Source organism: Salmo salar, chromosome ssa29 (genome assembly GCF_905237065.1).
Source record: "Salmo salar chromosome ssa29, Ssal_v3.1, whole genome shotgun sequence".
NCBI classification, from domain to species: domain Eukaryota; kingdom Metazoa; phylum Chordata; class Actinopteri; order Salmoniformes; family Salmonidae; genus Salmo; species Salmo salar.
Window position 1 is genome coordinate 16,428,130 of NC_059470.1, and position 23,496 is coordinate 16,451,625.

At 42.2% G+C, this 23,496-nt stretch overlaps 1 protein-coding gene across 2 annotated transcripts in view; it reads left to right on the forward strand.

The window, feature by feature from the left end:
* apbb1ip (amyloid beta (A4) precursor protein-binding, family B, member 1 interacting protein) overlaps positions 1 to 22,993 on the forward strand; it is a 32,296-nt gene extending 9,303 nt beyond the window's left edge. Inside the window, exons 2-14 of one of the 2 annotated variants that reach the window (XM_045710620.1) lie at positions 158 to 217; positions 1,306 to 1,393; positions 1,846 to 2,144; positions 3,280 to 3,357; positions 8,318 to 8,477; positions 16,794 to 16,915; positions 17,724 to 17,798; positions 17,929 to 18,072; positions 18,699 to 18,809; positions 21,180 to 21,278; positions 21,400 to 21,523; positions 21,718 to 22,068; positions 22,099 to 22,993. In XM_045710620.1, the coding sequence (XP_045566576.1) occupies positions 158 to 217; positions 1,306 to 1,393; positions 1,846 to 2,144; positions 3,280 to 3,357; positions 8,318 to 8,477; positions 16,794 to 16,915; positions 17,724 to 17,798; positions 17,929 to 18,072; positions 18,699 to 18,809; positions 21,180 to 21,278; positions 21,400 to 21,523; positions 21,718 to 22,068; positions 22,099 to 22,415 (2,028 nt within the window). In that variant the 3' untranslated portion in view covers positions 22,416 to 22,993. Of the gene's footprint in view, positions 1 to 157; positions 218 to 1,305; positions 1,394 to 1,845; positions 2,145 to 3,279; positions 3,358 to 8,317; positions 8,478 to 16,793; positions 16,916 to 17,723; positions 17,799 to 17,928; positions 18,073 to 18,698; positions 18,810 to 21,179; positions 21,279 to 21,399; positions 21,524 to 21,717 lie in introns of both variants that reach the window. The other variant, XM_014181023.2, reaches the window with a different exon arrangement.
* Positions 22,994 to 23,496: the final 503 nt, after the last annotated feature.

The window sequence follows — 23,496 nt, forward strand, 5'->3', positions numbered from 1 at the left end:
TAAATGTAATCTCAAACTCATTCTTAACATTCTCCGGTTGGAGATAGCTTTCTTGTACTGAGATGTAATGTATCAGTCTCAATCTACGACTTTACCTATTACCAATGTTATAGGTTCTAGGTCTTTCCTTGCTCATCCCTTGACTTGTCTTCAACAGATGGACGACATAGACGCTATGTTCAGTGACTTATTGGGGGAGATGGATCTCCTCACACAGGTGAGTTCAGTCCACACACAACAGCAATGCCTTGGGCATTTGTAACTCACCCTTTGTAAACACTGTATTAACAACCTCCATGAATAAGCCTTTATAAATACTTACAAATGTTCATACATTCTTAGAAATGTTAGAAATGCCTGTGAATTGTAAAGTTTGTCATGCTGCATGTTTAAACATCTTTACAACGGATGCCGGCAGTCACACAGGATAGGTATGTCCAGATAAAAACCCCAACAACTGTTGATAAAAGGATCTAATATGATCTAATATACCGTACACAATAAATGTCCTTAAGTTTCAAATGGACAGTAGTCATGACTGCTATGCTTGCACCTCACCAGGGAAATAGCATTCGTCTCTCTTTATTTCTTCAAGGTGATCCCCCAAACGCCAGCTGTTGCTGACTATTATGCAAACCCACAAGAAAAACATGTATACATTATTCACACACACAGATCTACAATACAATATGGTCAGTATTATGGACCCCATCTTCCTGTATGATGCATATGTTACTCCTCATTCCGTTGAAAAGTTGCTAGTAACATAATAACAATGATATTCTATGGGCAACACGGTAGAGATGTTTCGGATTGTTCCCTGTCTATTTGGACCGAAACCACTGGTAAATAAAGCACTGCTTATGAGAAACATGACAGTAACACTAAAACACGCGATCGATCAACAAGACACTTCAGACTGCCAAGCACCCGCGAAAGAGCGAGAGAACCACAGATTGTTTTTAACAACCACACTCTCCTTTAAGAAAGGGGGTACAATGTTAAACTCATAAGGAGGGTAGACATTCGCATAACTGTTTGAAGACACGTATGATCACGTGATACTTTTCCACTCTGTGTTTTCTATTAAAACTCCATGTTGCCTGAGATACCTAATATTGAATATCATTTCTCATTTGATTTCATGAATTTGACATCAACTGTTTTCTATGCAAGACTCAGCATACTTTATTTGAGTTCCTGGAACTCCACAATGGATTTAAAAATCCAGATGGCTACATGGGGACTGGAGTTGTTGTCTTTGGTTTATTGTTAAACTCCTTTGTTCTTTGTTTTTCCCTGCAGAGTCTTGGGGTTGAAACGCTGCCCCCAGAGTCACCTTCTAGCTCAAGCAAAGAAATGAACTTCTCCATGGGCTTCGCTGATATGAACGGTAAATCATAAGCCTAATTATGGCCCTACCTAACACTGCCAGTGTTAAAAATATAGTGTTAAAATGTCTCAGATATCAGTTTAAAAATCCCAGAGGCCAACGTCGGCCTTTTCTAACTTTAGTACAGTATGACGCCTATTATTTCTGGGGGAAGAAATGACATCAATTACCTAGAAAATTACCAGAAATTAAGATTGAACCAATGACGCAGAGAGGTAGAAAAAGAGTTACTAATCATACCTTTGGAATATGTCTGGCTACTGTTCAGGCTCTAATTTCAGACAGAGATTAAGATCCAGCCTACACACCAATTATAGCTGTAGGCCTCCGGCTTTCACTCAGTGCAAAACAAGCTGTATTTGTCTGGAGCTCGTGTCATAGCGAGGTCAAAATGTCCATTGTTATTATACTGTAGCTTGAGCTTCATTTTCTTTTTCCTCTTTTCTACACAGTCGAATCCCTGAATGAATTGGAGGAAAATGACTTGGACGCACTAATGGCTGATTTGATGGCCGACCTCAATGATACAGAGGAGAAGCTGGCGGCGGAGCTAGGAGGGCAGAAAGAGGCTAAAGCGCCGCACCCAGACCTACCTCCCGCTCCGCATGGGCTCAGCTTCTCGCCAGTCCCCTCACTCTCCACCCCCACCTCAACTGAGAGGGGCCCCAACACCTTTAGCGCCCCACTAGCTGACTCCCCCACACCCATTCTCTCGCCACCTACGCTTCCACAGCATGCGACGCCCTCCATGGTGAGTCAGCTAAGGTTTGACACCTAGGCCAGCACTAAAGGCCTTTAGCTGAGCACAGAGGAAGTAAAGCTACGCTCTACCATGGTTTTAAAGCCTGTCAGCCACATCTCATCCTGACAGAGACAACACAGACTCATTTGATGATATACAACTAAAAAAATTCACTTTACTGTAGAAGACACTCTTTTCTAGTGCGACTACAACAAAGGAATTGGAAATTGGAATTTAGATCAACACAAACTCATTGTTTACATTGGGTACTTGAAACAGATACTTGCCAGATGGAGGGCCTGTATAATGAAGCTATAGATGTACTAGATGTCAGGGAAGGATGGTATTGTATTTACCACCTTCTCACAGTGAAGTCATAGTGAGATTGTTTCCTGGCCCAGGCACTGGGGCATCTATTACAATACCTCAGAGGGGAAAGCAGGGATTCTGTTTGGAATGGACCAAACACACACATGAATGGAGAGGAAAGAGTAACAGGATCGATAGAGGGGTTAGTGTGAGAGATTTTATTCATTTAACAGTCCTTCTGACCGCATCCGATGGAGATGAAAAACACCAGGTATCCATCCCAGTCACACATAACACTACCCATAATAGTGTCCATCATCACTCAGCTCCTGCTTTGCTATTGGTCCATTCAGAGGCATATACTGTATGGAGATGTATGTATCCAGCATATGGCTCTGGGTCCATCATTATCTGACCTCATTCAATAGCCATCAAGCATCATCCGTTTTTCATAACCTATGTTATGTAACATATGACTAATGTACATTATATACAGTAGCAAGGATTTGTTGTGTGTTATAAACTGGTTGGTTCGAGCCCTGAATGCTGATTGGCTGACAGCCGTGGTATGTCAGACCGTATACCACGGGTATGACAAAACACTTATTTTTACTACTCTAATTACATTGGTAACCAGTTTATAATAGCAATAAGACACCTCGGGGGTTTGTGATGAAAGGCCAATATACCACTCCGTAATGCGTTGTGCCTAAGAACAGCCCTTAGTCCTGGTATATTAGTCATATACTACGCTCCCTCGGGCCTTATTGCTTAATTATAAACCTACTGTGCTCTATGTCACTTAATTAAAAACCAATCATTGATTTTCCTTCAGGAAGAAATAGAGGCACAAATGAAAGCAGACAAAATCAAACTGGCATTGGAGAAGCTGAAAGAGGCCAAAGTCAAAAAGGTAAGTAGCATGACAGAGGATGGAACACTATACAAAATCCAATACATTGTCCCCCAACCAAAAGAGGCATTTCGGGGAGAAGGAAAGAAAACCTTGAACAGCAGTCAAGCTGAATGATCATTCTCTTTTCTGTTTCCATTCATCCTGATAATTGATGTCTGCCTTACATAGGACAAAATGGTTTCCTTCTCTGTGTGATTTGTGGACACTTCCACATCTTCAAAGCAGCCGTCTGCTAAATCACTGACACATGTGGCCTTTCAGGCACTACTGCTAGCAAGAGAGAACATAGCTTGGTTTGTGAAATCTACTATTTTACTCAGATTCACCGCAGTAATGCTTTTGAAAATAAACCATCATTAACATTATATAATAGATGTAATGAGCTGTCATAACAGTATCATAACATGACATTGGAACACGTCAAACACTGTCCCTCAGTAGCGGATTGGCAGCTTTTCAGTCAATTGCAAAATAGATGCACTTCTTCAATTAAGAAAGATGAAATCAAGCTACACTAAGGTCTATCTTAGACTGCTGGTGATCTCTCTTCATTTTGGAAAACAGTTCAACTGCTCTTCCGTCTCCCAGCGTCTAGTTTACTCAATGAAAGATCTGTCAACTTCTAGTCAATCTTTGTTTTCATTTCAACAACTAGATGCCTTGCTTGATACTTTTTTAAATGAAAATGCACTGGGGCTGATCTGCTTGATCCTTTCTTGTTGCAGCTTTATGTTCCCCTGATTGCGAAATCATTGACTCATACTTTTAACCTGACGATTATCTTGCGTGCTAACTCCAGGGTTTGGAAGGTTGCCCATGTGCTTCCTCTCCACAAAGCTGGAGACCCCTCCGACCTAAATAATTATTGCCGATCTCTAAACTGTCTTGCCTATCAACTTTCAGTTTATATCTTTCCTAGCTAAGAAATGAATTCTAAGTTTTTATCAATCTGGTTTAAGGTCAAATCATAGCACTATCTCTGCTGAATCACTGGTTTTAAATTATGTGGTAAATTGTAGGAAACTCTGGAAACTCTTTGCTGCCCTCTTCATTGATCTGTCAAAAGCGTTTGATACCATTGACCACTTTCTACTAATTCAAAGATTGTCTGAAGTTGGCCTGGATCAGGCATCATGTAATTGGTTTAAAAACTACCTGACAGACAGGACACAATGTGTATTCTCTGATGGTGTTAAGTCAAGTTTCCTTGGTTAATACGAAAGGTGTCCCACAGGGGTCGATTTTAGGTCCTGTACTTTTTACTGTCTATAAAAACAATATTGGTCTATCTGCAAGAAATTCGAACATACACCTGTATGCAGATGACACAGTTGTGTATGCTATTGCTCTACAGTTGACCGGGCTCTTTCAGCTACAATCTGCCTTTATTCCATTGCAGAAAGGCTTTGTTGAACTGAAATTGTACTTAATGCAGGTAAAACCAAGTATATGTTATTTTCCAAAACACTTAAAATGGTATATGATGATTTATGCATAAACACATTGGATAGTGCCTACATTGTTTGTGTCCTTGCTTATACAGTGCCTTCAGAAAGTATTCACACCCCTATATTTTTACACATTTTGTTGTGTTACAACCTGAATTAAAATTTGATTTAAATTGAGATTTTTGGTCACTGGCCTAAACACAATACCCCATAATGTCACAATGGAATTATGCTTTTCGGAATTTTTACAAATTAATAAAAAATTTAAAGCTGAAAGGTCTTGAGTCAATAAGTATTCAACCCCTTTGTTATGGCAAGCCTAAATAAGTTCAGTAGTAAAAAATTGCTTAACAAGTATAAGTTGCATGGACTCACTCTATTATTGTGTGCAATAATAGGGTTTAAAATATTTTTTTTATGTCTACCTCATCTCTATAAACTACACATACAATTATCTGTAAGGTCCCTCACTCAAGCAGTGCATTTCAAGCATAGATTCAACCACAAAGAACAGGGAGGTTTACCAATGTCTTGCAAAGAAGAGCATTAATTGGTAGATGCTAAAAAAAACAGACATTGAATATCCTTTGAGCATGGTGAAGTTATTAATTACACTTTGGATGGTGTATCAATACCCCTAGTCATTACAAAGATACAGGCCTTCTTCCTAACTCAGTTGCCGGAGAGGAAGGAAACCGCTCAGGGATTTCACCATGAGTCCAATGGTGAATTTAGTTTAATGGCTGTCATAGCAGAAAACTGAGGATGGATCAACAACATTGTAGTTACACCATAAGTGACAGAGCGAAAAGAAGGAAGCCTATACAGAAAACAAATATTCCAAAACTTGCATCCTGTTTGCAACAAGGCACTAAAGTAATACTGCAAAATATGTGGCAAACCAATGAACTTTTTGTCCTGAATACAAAGTGTTATTTTCGGGGTAAATCCATCACAACAAATGACTGAGTTCCACTCTACATATTTCAAGCATAGTGGTGGCTGCATCATGTTATGGGTATGCTTGTAATTGTTAAGGCATGTTTTCTGGATACAAAATAAACTGAAAAGAGCTAATCACAGGCAAAATCCAAGAGGAAAACCTGGTTCAGTCAGCTTTCCACTAGACACTGGGAGATTAATTCACCTTTCAGCAAGATAATAACAAAAAAAGGCAAACTCTACACTGGAGTACCTTACCAAGAAGACAGTGAATGTAGCTGAGTGGCCGAGTTACAGTTTTGACTTAAATCTGCTTGAAAATCCATGGCAAGACCTGGAAATGGTTATCAACAACCAATATGACAGAGCTTGAAGTATATTGAAAAGAATAATGGGCAAATGTTGCACAATCCAGGTGTGGAAAGCGCTTAAAGACTTACCCAGAAAGATTTACTGCTGTAGTCGCTGCAGAAGGTGACTCTAACATGTATTGATTGACAGGGGGTTGAATACTTACGTAAACAAGATACAATATATTAGTATTGTGTGTAGATTGTTGACAAAAAAATGACAAATCAATTTTAAACCCACTTTAAAACACAACAAAATATGGGGTGTGAATACTTTCTGAAGACACTGTAAATATCTGGGCATCTGGACTGACGAAATGGCATATATAAGTTACTTAAGAAGCTGAGAATAAAAATGAGCTTTGCATTTAGAAATAGGTCATGCCTCTCACTAAATAACAGAAAGCAGATCATTCAGTCAACATTCCTGCCGGTCCCAGACTATGACGACACCATCTATATATGAATGCAGCTACCAATACACTGAAAACATTTGATGTATGTAGTTTATCACAGCGCATTGCGCTTTATTACGGGCAATAGGTTCAATGCACATCACTGCATTCTGTATCAGAAAGTAGGTTGGCCCTATTTGAAAACTCGTAGATTGATGCATTTCTCTCTTTTTGTTTATAAAGCTATTTTACAAAAACTTCCGCCTTAGATATACGCATTACAATACTGGTCTCAGGGATGGCTAACTCTGGAAATTCCTTCGGTGTCTACAGAGTTAGGTAAATCAGCTTACTTGTGGAATAATCTCCAAAACGTTCTAAAATTGGATGAACTGGTGCATCTCGGGCATTTCAGACAGCTGATTGAGGACCTTTTAAATGAAGAACGTGTTTGTTTTCCATACTGTGTTTTGCATCTCTGTTTTGTTTTCATATTGTATTGATGTGTATATGCTTGTAATTACGGGGCTCATCTGTAAAAGAGACCTTGGTCTCAGCATGACTCCCTGTCAAAATAAAGGTTAAATGGATTCATTTTTTTTAATGCCTGAAGCAGTGTGTAAGGTAACTCGATTAGGTAACATTGCAGTCATGTAGGCCTATGTCATGTAGCCCTATGTGCCTAATGGTAATATAAAATGACACTAATGACTGTTCAGGAAACAGACTTTCTGTCTCCTCTGTCCGGGTTCATAGAAACACCTGTCCTGAGCAGAAAGACGTTTCATTTCTCAGTGGTCTGCGGTGTTGTTCTCTGTGGTCAAACGCCAATGAGGCCTTTTTCTTTATGTGTTCTCAAGATTAAAGCGAAGGTTCCAGAATGAGCACATTTCCTTTGTGAATCCACTCGTTTGAAGACACCTAGTTCTAGAAGTGATCCATTACACACACTACTTAACCATGTGGTGCACATCCATCCATTCTTCTTCTTAGGAAATGGGGAAAAAACCTGATCTAAAACGACAAATCCTCTACGACGCTATCGTCTTTGAAAGACACATATTTATGACACAACTTGGCTGACCTCTGGATGGTCTGCGAAGCTTCTCTGCTTCCTAAGTCGGGATCTGTTGCCAGACGACAGGAAGTTCAAGGCCACATGAGCCAGGAAGTGTGAGCTTAATTCCAGTCTATTTTGGGCTTTATTTATGGGGCGATAGCAAGACCACGACCGCCATAGCTCCATAGAGGCTAATGATCATTCAATGCTACCCTATGACTGCTCAGCTAGCGCCAATGCTAGTGGTAACGGCTAGCTCTTTTGAGGACTGTTATACAACGGTCAGCTGGAATCAAGGCATCTGTATTATTCCCCCCACACCTGTACTGTTTTCTCATCAACATCATACTGGAAACACACTCTGGGCTATAAAGCTGTCATATACATTAAAGCCTCTGAAATGACACATGGAATGAGTTCTGCATAAGCGTTCATGAAAGAATTATAAAGCTATATGGAGAGGAATATGAAGCTATCAACTGTTTTATCCATACATTATCCATGTACTCTACAGCTTTATCATGCAAGTGAGAAGTCATTTGTTATGAGCTGTCATGAGTAGGATACACCAGGTGTCGTGAGTCATGATCATAAAAAGCTCACAATTCGTTCTGCAACACATAAATATAACATGAAACGGCAACCTGGACAGTGTCCTACTGTCTTTACACGTATTACTAGGATTTAGTACACAATACATACTTTCCAATGCCGCCAATATTTAAATGTTCATCTCTGTAAATGTCTCTTATCTCTATGCAGCTGGTGGTGAAAGTGGTGATGCATGATGGTAGCTCCAAGACACTGATGGTGGATGAGAGACAGACAGTGAGGGATGTTCTGGACAACCTGTTTGAGAAGACCCACTGTGACTGCAACGTGGACTGGAGTCTGTCAGAGACCAACCCCGAGCTGCAGCTTGGTGAGCCTGATCCTCTCGCCAAACACACACACACAGACCCACGCATGCACGCACACACAATATATACTGTTTTGTGGTTTCAATGCACTCACTCTATACCACACATACAGAGGGTGATATACCAGGTGGGATTTTATTCAGGTCCAGATGATGGACTGTGTTTTTATTGGCACGATGACAGCCTTGCTGTGGTGAGCACACAATGAGGCGTTGATGTAACCCACCACACACACGCACACACACCAGGCAGGTGGGTTTAATTTCCTGCATTGGACACGGTCGGTCATCCTCCCTGTTATGCGGAAATATAGTTCTCATGACCTCAATCCTCCATCTCTCTACCTCAGCTACTGTTGGGCTTTATAGGCAACATGTTCATTCAGTCAGCTCATTACCATGTCTTTGGTTTGCTCTGGAGGAGAAGCCCTACTTTTGGGAAAAACATGCAAATCATGATTTACCTGATGTAATACATTTCTGATCATCTGTAATCCTTTCTGGTCTCCTATAACACTAAGCTCATTCCTCTAATTGCAGTCAGTTTATGGAGTGTCAAGACAAACCTTCAAACCATTGCCCATATTCTGTAACGGCGGAGCACAACTTGACTTCATGATAATCTTTGAATTCCTGTTAGTGCAATTTGAATACAGTGGTGCATTTGCATGTATTGTAAACCCAAATGGAGATGAGTGGAAAAAGGAACTACCCCTTGGTCAACACGTGGTTTATTTTTTGGCATGAGGTCTATTTGAAGACCAATGTTGGCCACCTCACGCGCATGACATTTTGGACTGCCACATGTTAGCCCTTAAGACTATATTCCATGACAGGGTGTTTCTCTGTTACTCTTGAACAAACCAGAAGTACTGCTGATATGACTGTATGCTCAATGCTCCACTCCTGTCTATGACACAGATACGCGTCACTCGCAACAAAACTTATTTTTGTTTGAAGGCATACAGTACGTCTGCTTCTATAAAACCTCAAAACATATCTGATCGATTGGAAATGAAATAGATTTTGATCTGCGTCCTAAAACGTCCTTGTGAATGTAATGTTTTACTGTACATGTTACATGGTGCAAATGTTCTGGAAAATTGTCAAATGTACACTAATAACTTACCTTTGTTGGCATTGTAAAGTTAAAGCTGAAGTCTACCCCCTTAAAGTGCCATTTACTTAATCAGATAGCTGATGTTCTGAAAGAGCTGCAAAATCCGGACGCCTACAAATCAACAGGACTAGACAATCTGGACCCTCTCTTTCTACAATTATCCACCAAAATTGTTGCAACCCCTATTATAAGCTTGTTCAACCTCTCTTTCGTATCGTCTGAGATCCCCAAAGATTGGAACGCTGCCGTGGTCATCCCCCTCTTCAAAGGGGGAGACACTCTAGACCCAAACTGCTACAGACCTATATCTATCCTACCCTGCCTTTCTAAGGTCTTTGAAAGCCAAGTTAACAAACAGATCACCGACCATTTCGAATCTCACCGTACCTTCTCCGCTATGCAATCTGGTTTCCGAGCTGGTCATGGGTGCACCTCAGCCACGCTCAAGGTCCTAAACGATATCATAACCGCCATCGATAAGAGACAATACTGTGCAGCTGTATTCATCGACCTGGCCAAGGCTTTCGTGTAACGCTTGTCGTGTGTGGAGGACCAAGATGCAACAGGGAAGTGTATACTCATCTTCTCTTTTTAATATATAAGAAGGAGAAACAAAATAAACACGTATACAATTAACTGAAACGACACTAACAGTTCAGTCATGTGACAAGCACAAAACAGAATACAACTACCCACATTCCACAATACAAACACACCCCTAATTATACGACCTTCAATCAGAGGCAACGATAGACAGCTGCCTCCAACTGAAGGCCCCAACACCAATTAACTAAACATAGAAATACAAATGACTAGACAGAACATAGAAATAAACTAACATAGAACAATAACCAAAGCCCTGGACTAATGAATCAAATACGCCTCTCTACATGGACACATACACACAACCACCATGAACCACATAAAACAAATACCCCCTGCCACGTCCTGACCAAACTAAACACTAACAAATAACACCTTTACAGGTCATAACGTGACATTTCGACTCTGTCAATCACCACATTCTTATCGGCAGACTTAACATCCTTGGTTTCTCAAATGACTGCCTCGCCTGGTTCACCAACTACTTCTCTGACAGAGTTCAGTGTATCAAATCGGAGGGCCTGTTGTCTGGACCTCTGGCAGTCTCTATGGGGGTGCCACAGGGTTCAAGCCTCGGGCCGACTCTTTTCTCTGTATACATCAATGATGTCGCTCTTGCTGCTGGTTATTCTCTGATCCACCTCTACGCAGACAACACCATTCTGTATACTTCTGGCCCTTCTTTGGACACTGTGTTAACTAACCTCCAGACGAGCTTCAATGCCATACAACTCTCCTTCCGTGGCCTCCAACTGCTCTTAAATGGAAGCAAAACTAAATGCATGCTCTTCAACCGATTGCTGCCCACACCTACCCACCCGTCCAGCATCACTACTCTGGATGGTTCTGACTTAGAATATGTGGACAATTACAAATACCTAGGTGTCTGGTTAGACTGTAAACTCTCCTTCCAGTCTCACGTTAAGCGTCTCCAATCCAAAATTAAATCTAGAATCGGCTTCCTATTTCGCAACAAAGCATCCTTCACTCATGCTGCCAAACATACCCTAGTAAAACTGACTATCCTACCGATCCTTGACTTCGGCGATGTCATTTACAAAATAGCCTCCAACACTCTACTCAGCAAAATGGATGTAGTCTATCACAGTGCCATCTGTTTTGTCACCAAAGCCCCATACACTACCCACCACTGCGACCTGTAAGCTCTCATTGGCTGGCCCTTGCTTCATATCCGTCGCCAAACCCACTGGCTCCAGGTCATCTAAAAGTTGTTGCTAGGTAAAGCCCCGCCTTATCTCAGCTCACTGGTCACCATAGCAGCACCCACCCGCAGCACGCGCTCCAGCAGGTATAGTTCACTGGTCACCCCCAAAGCCAATTCCTCCTTCGGCAGCCTTTCCTTCCAGTTCTCTGCTGCCAATGACTGGAACGAACTGCAAAAATCACTGAAGCTGAAGACTCATGTCTCCCTCACTAGTTTTAAGCACCAGCTATCAGAGCAGCTCACAGATCACTGCACCTGTACATAGCCCATCTGTAAATAGCCCATCTAACTACCTCATCACCATATTGTTATTTATTTTATTTATTTTGCTCCTTTGCTCCCCAGTATCTCTACTTGCACACTCATATTCTGCACATCTATCACCCCAGTGTTTAATTTGCCATACTGTAATAATTGTGCCACTATGGCCTATTTAATGCCTCACCCCCCTTATCCTACCTCATTTGCACACACTGTATATAGACTTTCTCTATTGTATTATTGACTGTATGTTTGTTTATTCCATGTGTAACTCTGTGTTGTTGTTTGTGTCGCACTGCTTTGCTTTATCTTGGCCAGGTTGCAGTTGTAAATGAGAACTTGTTCTCAACTAGCCTACCTGGTTAAATAAAGGGGAAATAAAAATAAATAATACTATTTTCATTTCCGTGAGACATCCATGTGTTCACCATACACAGCATCCTGCACTGCAACATACCATGCAGATACAGTAATGTAGTTCAATGGGATTTTAACTCGTAACCATTCCCTATGGGACACTTTTAGGAGCAAAGTGTCACGCCCTCACCAGCCATTTAATGGCAGTAATAGGCCTGGCCACAGACTACAGCCCCAGAAGCTATTGGCTAACGCTTAAAGCCTGTCTCGGTTTTAATTAGTACTAGTAGCCTGTCATTGAGAAACATTGTGAAACTACAGTGAAAAGCCCAGACATGATGATGAAACACCAGAGTGTGGGTGGGCAACGTGGTGGGAAGAAGCAGAACGTTCTCTTAATAGTTCTCTTAATGTGTTGTAATACCACTTTAAATCTGTAAGCAAATGAGTGACTTGTCTTTTACTGGGTCCATTTTAAGCGCAATACCATTCTGCGTAGAACTGTAAATGGGGAATTGTATGTTAGTGAAATCTACTTCAAACCATGTGTGTCCATGTGCCGAATACATTGGTCTCGTAAACTATATTTGGTGATATGCTAGAATTGTTTAGAAAAATAACAGTACCTTACAAAACAAAAGGAATGTATGCAGTGAAGAGTGTACATTTTCGTAGCTGTGTTTGACATTTTATCAGGGTTAGGGTCACCATTATATTCTACAGCATATTGTTCTGTGAAAAAAAGGTGTTGCAATAATGATATAATATTGATCATACAATAACCTCATTCAACATAAGTACATGTAAAAAGGATTACATGTTGGTAGGCCAAAGGCTTTTTATTTATTTTTATTTCACCTTTATTTAACCAGGTAGGCTAGGTGAGAACAAATTCTCATTTGCAACTGCGACCTGGCTAAGATAAAGTATAGCAATTCGACACATACAACAACACAGAGTTACACATGGAATAAACAAAACATAGTCAATAATACAGTAGAACAAAAGAAAACAAAAGTCTATATACAGAGAGTGCAAATGAGGTAAGATAAGGGAGTTAAGGCAATAAATAGGCCATGGTGGCAAAGTAATTACAATATAGCAATTAAACACTGGAATGGTAGATGTGCAGAAGATTAATGTGCAAGTAGGGATACTGGGGTGCAAAGGAGCAAGATAAATAAATAAATACAGTATGGGGATGAGGTAGGTAGATAGATGGGCTGTTTACAGATGGGCTATGTACAGGTGCAGTGATCTGTGAGCTGCTCTGACAACTGGTGCTTAAAGCTAGTGAGGGATATATGAGTCTCCAGCTTCAGAGATTTTTGCAGTTCGTTCCAGTCATTGGCAGCAGAGAACTGGAAGGAAAGATGACCAAAGGAGGAATTGGCTTTGGGGGTGACCAGCGAGATATCGATGGTGGTTATGATGTCGTTTAGGACCTTGAGCGTGGCTGAGGTGCACCCATGACCAGCTCGGAAACCAGATTGCATAGCAGAGAAGGTACGGTGGGATTCGAAATGGTCGGTAATCTGTTTGTTAACTTGGCTTTCGAAGACCTTAGAAAGACAGGGTAGGATCGATATAGGTCTGTAGCAGTTTGGGTCTAGAGTGTCACCCCCTTTGAAGAGGGGGATGACCGCGGCAGCTTTCCAATCTTTGGGAATCTCAGACGATACGAAAGAGAGGTTGAACAGACTAGTAATAGGGGTTGCAACAATTTCGGCAGATAATTGTAGGAAGAGAGGGTCCAGATTGTCTAGCCCGGCTGATTTGTAGGGGTCCAGAATTTGCAGCTCTTTCAGAACATCAGCTATCTGGATTTGGGTAAAGGAGAAATGGTGGGGGCTTTGGTGGGTTGCTGTGGAGGGTGCCAGGCAGTTGACCGGGGTAGGGGTAGCCAGGTGGAAAGCACGGCCAGCCGTAGAGAAATGCTTATTGAAATTTTCAATTATAGTGGATTTATCAGTGGTAACAGTGTTTCCCAGCCTCAGAGCAGTCGACAGCTGGGAGGAGGTGCTCTTATTCTCCATGGACTTTACAGTGTCCCAGAACTTTTTTGAGTTAGTACTACAGGATGCAAATTTCTGTTTGAAAACGCTAGCCTTAGCTTTCCTAACTGCCTGTGTATATTTGTTCCTAACTTCCCTGAAAAGTTGCATATCACGGGTGCTATTCGATGCTAATGCAGAACGCCACAGGATGTTTTTGTGCTGGTCAAGGGCAGACAGGTCTGGAGTGAACCAAGAACTATATCTATTCCTATTTCTACATGTTTTGAGCAGGGCATGCTTATTTAAGATGGTGAGGAAGGCACTTTTAAAGAATAGCCTGGCATCATCTACTGACAGGATGAGGTCAATGTCATTGCAGGATACCCCGGCCAGGTCGATTAGAAAGGCCTGCTCGCAGAAGTGTTTTAGGGAGCATTTGACAGTGATGAGGGGTGGTCGTTTGGTCACAGACCCATTACGGATACAGGCAATGAGGCAGTGATCGCTGAGACCTTGATTGAAAACAGCAGAGGTGTATTTGGAGGGCGAGTTAGTTAGGATGACATCTATGAGGGTGCCCGTGTTTATGGATTTGGGGTTGTACCTAGTAGGTTCATTGATAATTTGTGTGAGATTGAGGGCATCAAGCTTAGATTGTAGGATGGCCGGGGTGTTAAGCATGTCCCAGTTTAGGTCACCTAGTAGCACGAGCTCAGTAGATAGATGGGGGGCAATCAATTCAGATATGGTATCGAGGGCACAGCTGGGGGCAGAGGGTGGTCTATAGCAAGCGGCAACAGTGAGAGACTTGTTTCTGGAAAGGTTGATTTTTAGAAGTAGAAGCTTGAATTGTTTGGGTACAGACTTGGATAGTAATACAGAACTCTGCAGGCTATCTTTACAGTAGATTGCAACACCGCCCCCTTTGGCAGTTCTATCTTTGCGGAAAATGTTATAGTTAGCGATGGAGATTTCAGGGTTTTTGGTGGTTTTCCTAAGCCAGGATTCAGACACGGCTAAGACATCCAGGTTGGCAGAGTGGGCTAAAGCATTGAGTAAAACAAACTTAGGGAGTAGGCTTCTAATGTTAACATGCATGAAACCAAGGCTTTTACGGTTACAGAAGTCAACAAATGAGAGCACCTGGGGAGTGGGAGTGGAGCTAGGCACTGCATGACCTGGATTAACCTCCACATCACCAGAGGAACAGAGGAGAAGTAGGATAAGGGTATGGCTAAAGGCTATATGAACTGGCCGTCTAACACGTTCGGAACAGAGAGTAAAAGGAGCAGGTTTCTGGGCACGATAGCATAGATTCAAGGCATAGTGTACAGACAAAGGTAAGGTAGGATGTGAGTACATTGGAGGTAAACCTAGGCATTTAATAATGATGAGAGAGATATAGTCTCTAGAGACTTTTAAACCAGGTGATGTCATCGCATATGTAGGAGGTGGAACAACATGTTTGCTTAAGGCATATTGAGCAGAGCTAGAGGCTCTACAGTGAAATAAGACAGTAATCACTAACCAGGACAGTAATGGACGAGGTATATTGATATTAGAGAGAGGCATGCGTAGCCAAGTGAACATATGGGTCCAGTGAGTGGTTGGGCTGACTGGGGACACGGCGATTCAGACAGTTAGCAGGCCATTGCTAACAAGCTAACAGTTAAGTAGGCCGGGGCTAAACAAACTAGCAGTTAGCAGACCGGGGCTGGCAAGCTAGCAGTTAGCAGACCGGGTTAGCAAGCAATCAGTTAGCAGACCGGGGCTAGCAGTTAGCAGACTGGGGCAGGCAAGCTAGCAGTTAGCAGACCGGGGCAAGCAAGCTAGCAGTTAGCCTTTGGGGGACGTCGCGAAGTCTGTTTTTGCCTCTTCGTGCGGTGGCGTCGATACGATGGTGGTAGACCAGTCGTGGAATTAGTAGGGTTCCAAGTAGCTCTAGGTAGCTAGCAGGTCACGGTTAGCAGAATGGGCCTTCAGCAGACATCGCGCCTGAGGGGCCTGTTGGAATCCTCAGGCAGATTATGTCGGTATTCCAGTCGTAGAGGATCGGCGGGGTTCCATACCCCGTACCGGCAATAGAAGGGGTCCGGATATTGTAGCCCAGGAGTGGGCTTCGGTGGTAGCACAGGAGCCCTGGCCGGGCTAGCTTCAGGCTAATTGGTGCTTGCTCCGGGATCGAAACGCTAGCCAGGAGTAGTCACCCGGGATTGCGGTTAGCTAGTTGCGAAGATCCAGATGAAAATGTTCAGAGTTTGCGGTGGGAATCCGGGGATATGGAGAAAAAATATATATGTTCTGGTTTGAGTCACGTTGTTCAAACTGGAGAGAGCTTTCCGAGCTAAAGGTTAGCTGATGACCGCTAGCAATGGTTTGCTGACTGATAGCTGGTAGGTAGTTAGTTGGCTAGCTTCAGTTGAGGGATTCCAGATCCGAAGTAAATAGAAATAATTTAGAAAAAAAAAACAGATCCACGCCACATTGGACGAGGCGGGTTGCAGGAGAGTATTTTGAAGTTGAGGTTTAGGAAAATATTTTTAAAAGATATGCGAAAAAAAAGATGTAAAAAGATATATACAAGGGACACGACAGGACAAAGACGTCTGACTGCTACGCCATCTTGGTGAAGGCTCCATCTTATCATTATATGACTGACCCCTGATAGATTATTTTCCAAGGACTAACATAATAGCCACTTAGAATAGATTAATAACAGATTATTGTGTGAGCTCTGTGTTCCTTTGTATTGACAGAAAGGGGTTTTGAAGATCACGAGAACCTAGTAGACCCACTGTCTGCATGGACAAGGGACAGTGAAAACAAAGTTATCTTCCAAGAGAGACCAGACAAATATGAAGTCTTCAAAAACCCTCAGGTGAGTTTTTCACATTGCTTTTTCAAACTGCAATGACTTTCTAAGTGTATCATTTGTGCTGAGTAAACATAGAACAAATACACATCCTGCATAATTATCATCAGAAATGCCTGTTCCATAACAAGAATTGAAAAAGGTTTTGCCGACAGCCCTGATTTCAAATAAAGTGAGGTGGTCTGGTCATGATATCCTGACAGCTCAATACTCAGCAGACCATTTTTCTTTGCCTCTCTGTTTTTGCAAATCAATCTCTCCATTATTTCAACTCTGGTTACTTTCAAATGTTTGCTCAATCATGAGATATCCTTTCAAAACAGACAGACCCCTTTATGTCATCTTCACATTAATGCATCAAACAAAATGTCCGCCAGTGAAAGACATGGCAATTTAATAATGTTGAAACAATGTTTATTGTTCCAACAGAGCCCTTTGTAATGTACTAATGCGTTTTGGCTGTTGGCAGCGAGAGGCTGTCGTATCATATGCAGGCCTGAAGTGTATGGAAAAATGTGTGAGGGATTGTCTCATTTCTAAAATACTACATTGTGTATGCTTACAATTATTAAGTGCTTTCATTTTTCCGTGGAAACATGATTACCGTGTAAATCCGTGTGAATATAAGAAAATATAATTTTACTTAAATCCCTCTTGAATAGCATGGCTACTATTGCAATCCAAACTCTTCACGTCAGTTAAGATAAAGGTTGAAGTACCATGCGTGATTTTTTGTTGTTGTAAAATGTACATGACCCTAAAGTTTTTACTTATTTTAACAGGCATGGTAACGCTAATATTTTTCTCACGATAGAACTTTTATCTGTGGAAGAAGGACAAGAAAACTATCAAAGACATGAAAGACAGAGACAAGGAGTTACTCGTGGAGGTAAATAACACAAACACCACCACATAGACTACACCATTGAAAAGAAGTGAGACTTCATGTTGAGTGACAGTTTCCAATGATGTGACCTTTCTGTGACTTCTTTCTCCCTTCCTGCCTCCTCCCCACACAGGAGAACTTCTGTGGGACCTCCATCATCGTGCCTGACTTAGAGGGGGTGCTCTATCTCAGGGAGGATGGCAAGAAGTCGTGGAAACAGCGCCTCTTCCTGCTGCGGGCCTCTGGAATTTATTATGTACCCAAAGGGAAGAGCAAGGTCAGCAGATCAAAGTTCAGAGGTCAAAAAGGGACATCTTGGGCTACAACCCAGATAAAGAAAACACATCCACTGGCTATATGGCCCAGTCTGTCTCAGTTCAGTGTGAACAGAACACTGTACACTCCCAGCTAACCCAACATACATACACAGTTGCTATGTGATCAAAAGTAACCCTTTTCCCTGAAAAAAAAAAGGTAAGATAAAAAAGAAGTCTGAAAATCTCAATGTCAACTGAGACCTTAATGAAATGGCTGGGAGGTTCTTTACTCTTGGACTACAAAGTTATAGTGCTAAAATACTTTTTTCCATATCAACCCCTTATTTCCTTCAAGCCACTCTAAAAATACAACTGGAGTATTTGCACCTCACTGGCTACCTATATTAACTTACATCTTTCATCTTGTGGCAACAGTTATTCATACACACGCCATTCATACATTACATCCTTAAATGTTACTCAACTCTACTGACGATGAGTGAAGGTGCTACTGTAAGGCTACAGTGGCTACTGGCTCTTGTTGCAAGGCATTGATTAAGTGATCACATTATTTGAAGTTGGGCTTTAGTGTTCGAACACAATACTGTCATTCAAGATTCAAGTTTGACTACCTTTTTTCCCACAGACATCTCGTGACCTGGTGTGTTTCGTCCAGTTCGACAATGTAAATGTGTACTATGGCAAAGAGTTCAAAAACAAATACAAGTCCCCAACAGATTTCTGTTTCGTTCTGAAGGTGAGTGAACAGTTGATAGCACTTTTTTTGGAAGGACGACCCCATTTTAGTCTCACAGCTTAAAAGTCACAGTTAGTACAAGGTAGATAAAGAGAGAAACTACATGAGTGCTTCTCTTCCCCAATATTATCTTCAATTGCTACGTACATTTTTGGACTTTTAAATAAATTATATATACCCATTGATTCTTGATCGATGCCTCATTAGCTTCGTTCAACTATCGTACCCCATCAGAACCCAAAATATAAGCTTCTTTTACTCCTTTGTTTGTAAATGTTGTAATTCTAAACAAACACTGTATAGTCTCAAAACATGGTTAAGACTATAATTTTGGTATCAATGGTCAGTCCTTGCATCCATAGCTCTGTCTATGAATTTGAGAGTGGTTACATTTTCTCCAGCCCCATCCCACAGCTTTTCACTATTAACAGTAGCTGGGTGTCCTCTTTGTTATTGTTTGAACTGCAGATTTCTCCTTTAAACCGAGCTTAACTCTTCCACTATGACCTACTGTAATAGTCTAAATATTGAATAGCTTTATTTGGAAAGGTATCTCATATGCTGCAAGTGTAAGTACTATGCACGAACATATTAAATAAGCATACAGTGAGGGTTTTGTTTATTATAATTGTAAATAACTCGGGTATATTTTTATGTCACTCTACAGACTGATACTGTGGTCAACCCGACAGCTGCCTTGCTGGAATTGAGAACTTCAATATATAGTAACAGTTCATTACTTTCAGGAAGTGAAAAGTCCCCCCTTTTTATAGGCCATTTAATTCACAAGTGAGTTAGATAAAATGAATGGCACGAGGAACACTGTAAACGTCGCCAAATATGGTTATTTGGTCTGTAACACGTTAGTCATAGTAGAGTATTTGTCTTGGTGAAAACCCTTTACTTGGAAGCGATATAGTGGGCTCTCTTCAGTTGGCTCGGTTTCACATTGTATCTTTCAATAAGATCCGCACTTCTTCTCAGAACACGAGTTCCTCACTGATTTGAAAAAACGAGAATTGGATGGGTTGGTGGTTATAGTCTTTTAAGGATCTGAAACTGTTCTTTCTTTTCTCCCCTCCTCTTGGAAACACTTGAATCAGCAACAACCATTATTCTCTAGGTCTAGGAGGTGTTGGGAATCAAAGCCAAAGAGCTTAGAGAGGCAAGGAGACCGAATTACATTTCACTGAGAGATATCCCCCCAAGGCCAGAGGGTTGAAGAAGTGAGGCTGAAGGAAGATGATCTCAGTCAATGCAGCAGACAGGTTGGAACCCTGGGCAGGTTTAGCAAAGTTCTCTAATGTCTAGCTCTGCAGTGGGTCATCAATGCTCATACTGCATCGCTGAAGGAGTGAAACGGAGCTAGGCATTTAGACTCAGATGTTACAGAGAGCAATAGTAATGGCATCTTTTTGTAGGCATTAGTGGAGACCAACTCCACCATGGCTCGTTGGCAAAAGCTTATGGGGAAATTAATGCGATTTTTGTAGAGTTTTTCGATAAATGCCGAAAATAAGGTCTGTGGTAAACACAGGAACCAAATGTAGAACATGCTAACTAATTTTCGTTTTTTGGGACTACAAGCTGGACAGTTCTATTATCTTACTACAGTGTGACACAACCAATGTTAACTGGGTTCAACACTCCAAAGTTTCAATCACAGTATATTACCCAGACAGTAGTGGTTACATCTGCCCAGTGGTGAGCTTAACAACACTGAGAGACCAAAACAAAGACCAAAACAAAATGCACTGGCCCACAATTTTAAACAGACTGTGACCCCTAGTGGCACTACCAGACACATTCTGCTTCATAGTGGAAAACACTGAATCATTCCAATCAGTGTGTGGTAACGGCCCTACAGTGCTAACGGCCCTACATTTTCTCTCAGATAGACAACGATCTCATACAAACTGCTGTGTTTGAACAACGGCCAGGGGAGAAAGCATGACTCGGTTCCCTCCTTTACCACCCTCTGTGATGGATGCAGTGCCATAACTCTATCAGCCGGGTGGACATCTCAGTGTTGGATGTCTCCCATGTTATCTGGGAGGCACATGAGTGCTGACTGTCTGATTTTCACTAGCTTTTCAGTAACGCATTCAATATGGAGGAGTTCCCTTTCTTAAATCTCACCGCTGTCATCAGTCTGTAACCCTTAATTCTGCTAACGTGAATATCTGATATTTTTATGCAATCTACATTAGAGGACTTTAGAGATCATATGGCTGGAATCACCCCCCCCCCAAAAAAAAAACACAACAGCATTGGAAGCTCATACAATCCTCATTGGAGGTGACGCAATCGTTTTGTCTCACTGATTCGCTACCCTAAAGATGTGTCCTTTCTCTCCATCCCTAACTTCAGCACCCCCAGATCCAGAAAGAGTCTCAGTATATTAAGTATCTGTGCTGTGATGACGCCTGGACCATGAATCTCTGGGTGACGGGGATACGCATCGCAAAGGTGAACGCAGACAGCTCAACAGCCTGTATATCTAAGGCATAAACATAAACGGTGACGTGTTAGGCAGACAGGGTTTGGTGGTCTTGCGTGTATTGTAACGGTTGGTGTTTGTCCCTCTCAGTATGGGAAGTCTCTGTACGAAAACTACAAAACTTCGATGAAGAAGGCTGCAGTCACCGCCGCATGGACCAACCGCACCGCCGCTACAACGTCCATTCCGTCAACACCTTCCCCTACCACGAATGGTTAGTAAACACCCTTTCTGCTGGTAGAAATTAGCTGTGAGCAAAAAGATTATCAATGGAGAGATCATCGTTGTTTTACTATACTGGGTGTACAAAGTCAAGAACCCTTCAAATCAAATTTGAATTAATGACTGTATTGATAAGATGAAAGATCTTATTTATTGCTTGTCTGTTTCTCTCTGCTCTTCTCCCAGCCAAAGCCTCTGGTCAGGCCAATGGACATGCTCCCCAGCCCCCTGCAGAACCTGTGGCCAAGGTTGGCAATGCACTGCCTCCACCACCCCCCCTGTTACCTACACAGATCCTACCCCCGCCACCCCCTGACCCAGTGCTGCCCCCACCACCACCGCCCCTGGCTAACAAGAGAGGCCCACCAGCAACCTCTGTCCCACGACAACTGCCCAGCCTGCCCACCAGCTTCCCCCCATCGCCGACATCCATGGCCAACCTCCCTCCACCACCTCCATCTCTCTCCCAGGACGACAGCTCTGAGTCACCTCCAGACTTCCTCCCTCCCCCACCTCCAACTCTTGGATTCGGTCCAGGTGCCGGCTCGTTACCCCCTCCACCTCCAGTCAGCTTCCTACCACCACCACCACCGGACCCAGGTTTTCCCCTACCACCTCCACCACCTGATCCTGCCTTCTGCCCTGTGACCAACAGGGGTTCCGTACCAGTACCTCCACCTCGCCAGTCCTATATAGGGGCTGGAGCACCCCCGCCTCCACCTCCTCCCCCACCTGCCTCGGCAGGGTTACAATCGACCCCGTCGGTGAGGAGAACAGGCCCCCCTCCACCCAAGAGGACTACACCACCGCTAGCAGCGCCCGGGGGCGGGGACTTCATGTCAGAACTAGCCAAGGCTATGGCTAAGAAACGTGGCAATCAGTAAGCAGGGGATTGGTGCACACACTCAACCCTTACATTCAGGAAAATCAACCACCGGTGACAGTAGTTGATACAGACTTTTAAAGCAAAGAGTATTACTGATCTGATTTAAGAACAGCAACTACTTTATGTTTACTGAACTGTAAGTGATACATTAGTTGGGAAGTTATTTGTTTGTGAATCGGAGAGACTTTTACATCAAAGAGATTTATTAGACTACTGTGTAAAGTGGGGTCACTTGCAAGAAAAATATTCATGTTAATCACCAACTGAGAGGCAGAAGGAGGCTCAATGTTAGAAGCCGGCCAGTAAGTGTTTTGCCGGTTCAAATCCGTTGGCCGACAAGGAAAATCTGGCGGGAGTTGGCAACCAGTTGGAGTTGATCTTGACAAATGTTGTTGCAGTTGATCCAATGACTTTATGTACTGTACATACTGTAACTAGTTCTGCATTTCGGTGGAGGGTAATGTTTAAATAATGTATAAATACACATTTATCATCAAGATCATTTTACTCCGAGAACAGACGTGTTTCCAATCTTCTCTTGTCTGAATAAATCTATTATACAGTACTGCAAATTAATACTCTGTCCTCATTTCTTGAAACCTAACATCCGTACAGATTGTGTGGGTAACAAAACCTACTCTAAGAGACTTTCTTTGAACGATTTGAAGGAGAGGGCACCTGCTGCCATTAGCTGGCTGTATGTGACATATGTAATATGCAGCCTCAACCTCTGGGTTGCAATTCATATGTCATAATGAACCAGTGATAAGACCCCCTTATGCATAATCCCCAACCAATACTCCACACTGTATAATTGACATTCCAGGCAACATTTAAGGGAGATAATGTTCTCTAGGCTAGAGAGTATTACTGTTCTTGTGTTTCAATGTCTGTTGGAGACGAGAGAGACCCGATGGCGTTTTGTTTTCTAAAGCATGAAAGGATAAATTAGCTCATTGCACGTTTCTGTATTCAAAAGGACATTTCATTTAATTCATTACACATTTATTACGACACCACACATTTATTACGACATCACAGTGTTTCCAAAACAGCTTCTGATTGTTCCCTTTCCTTTC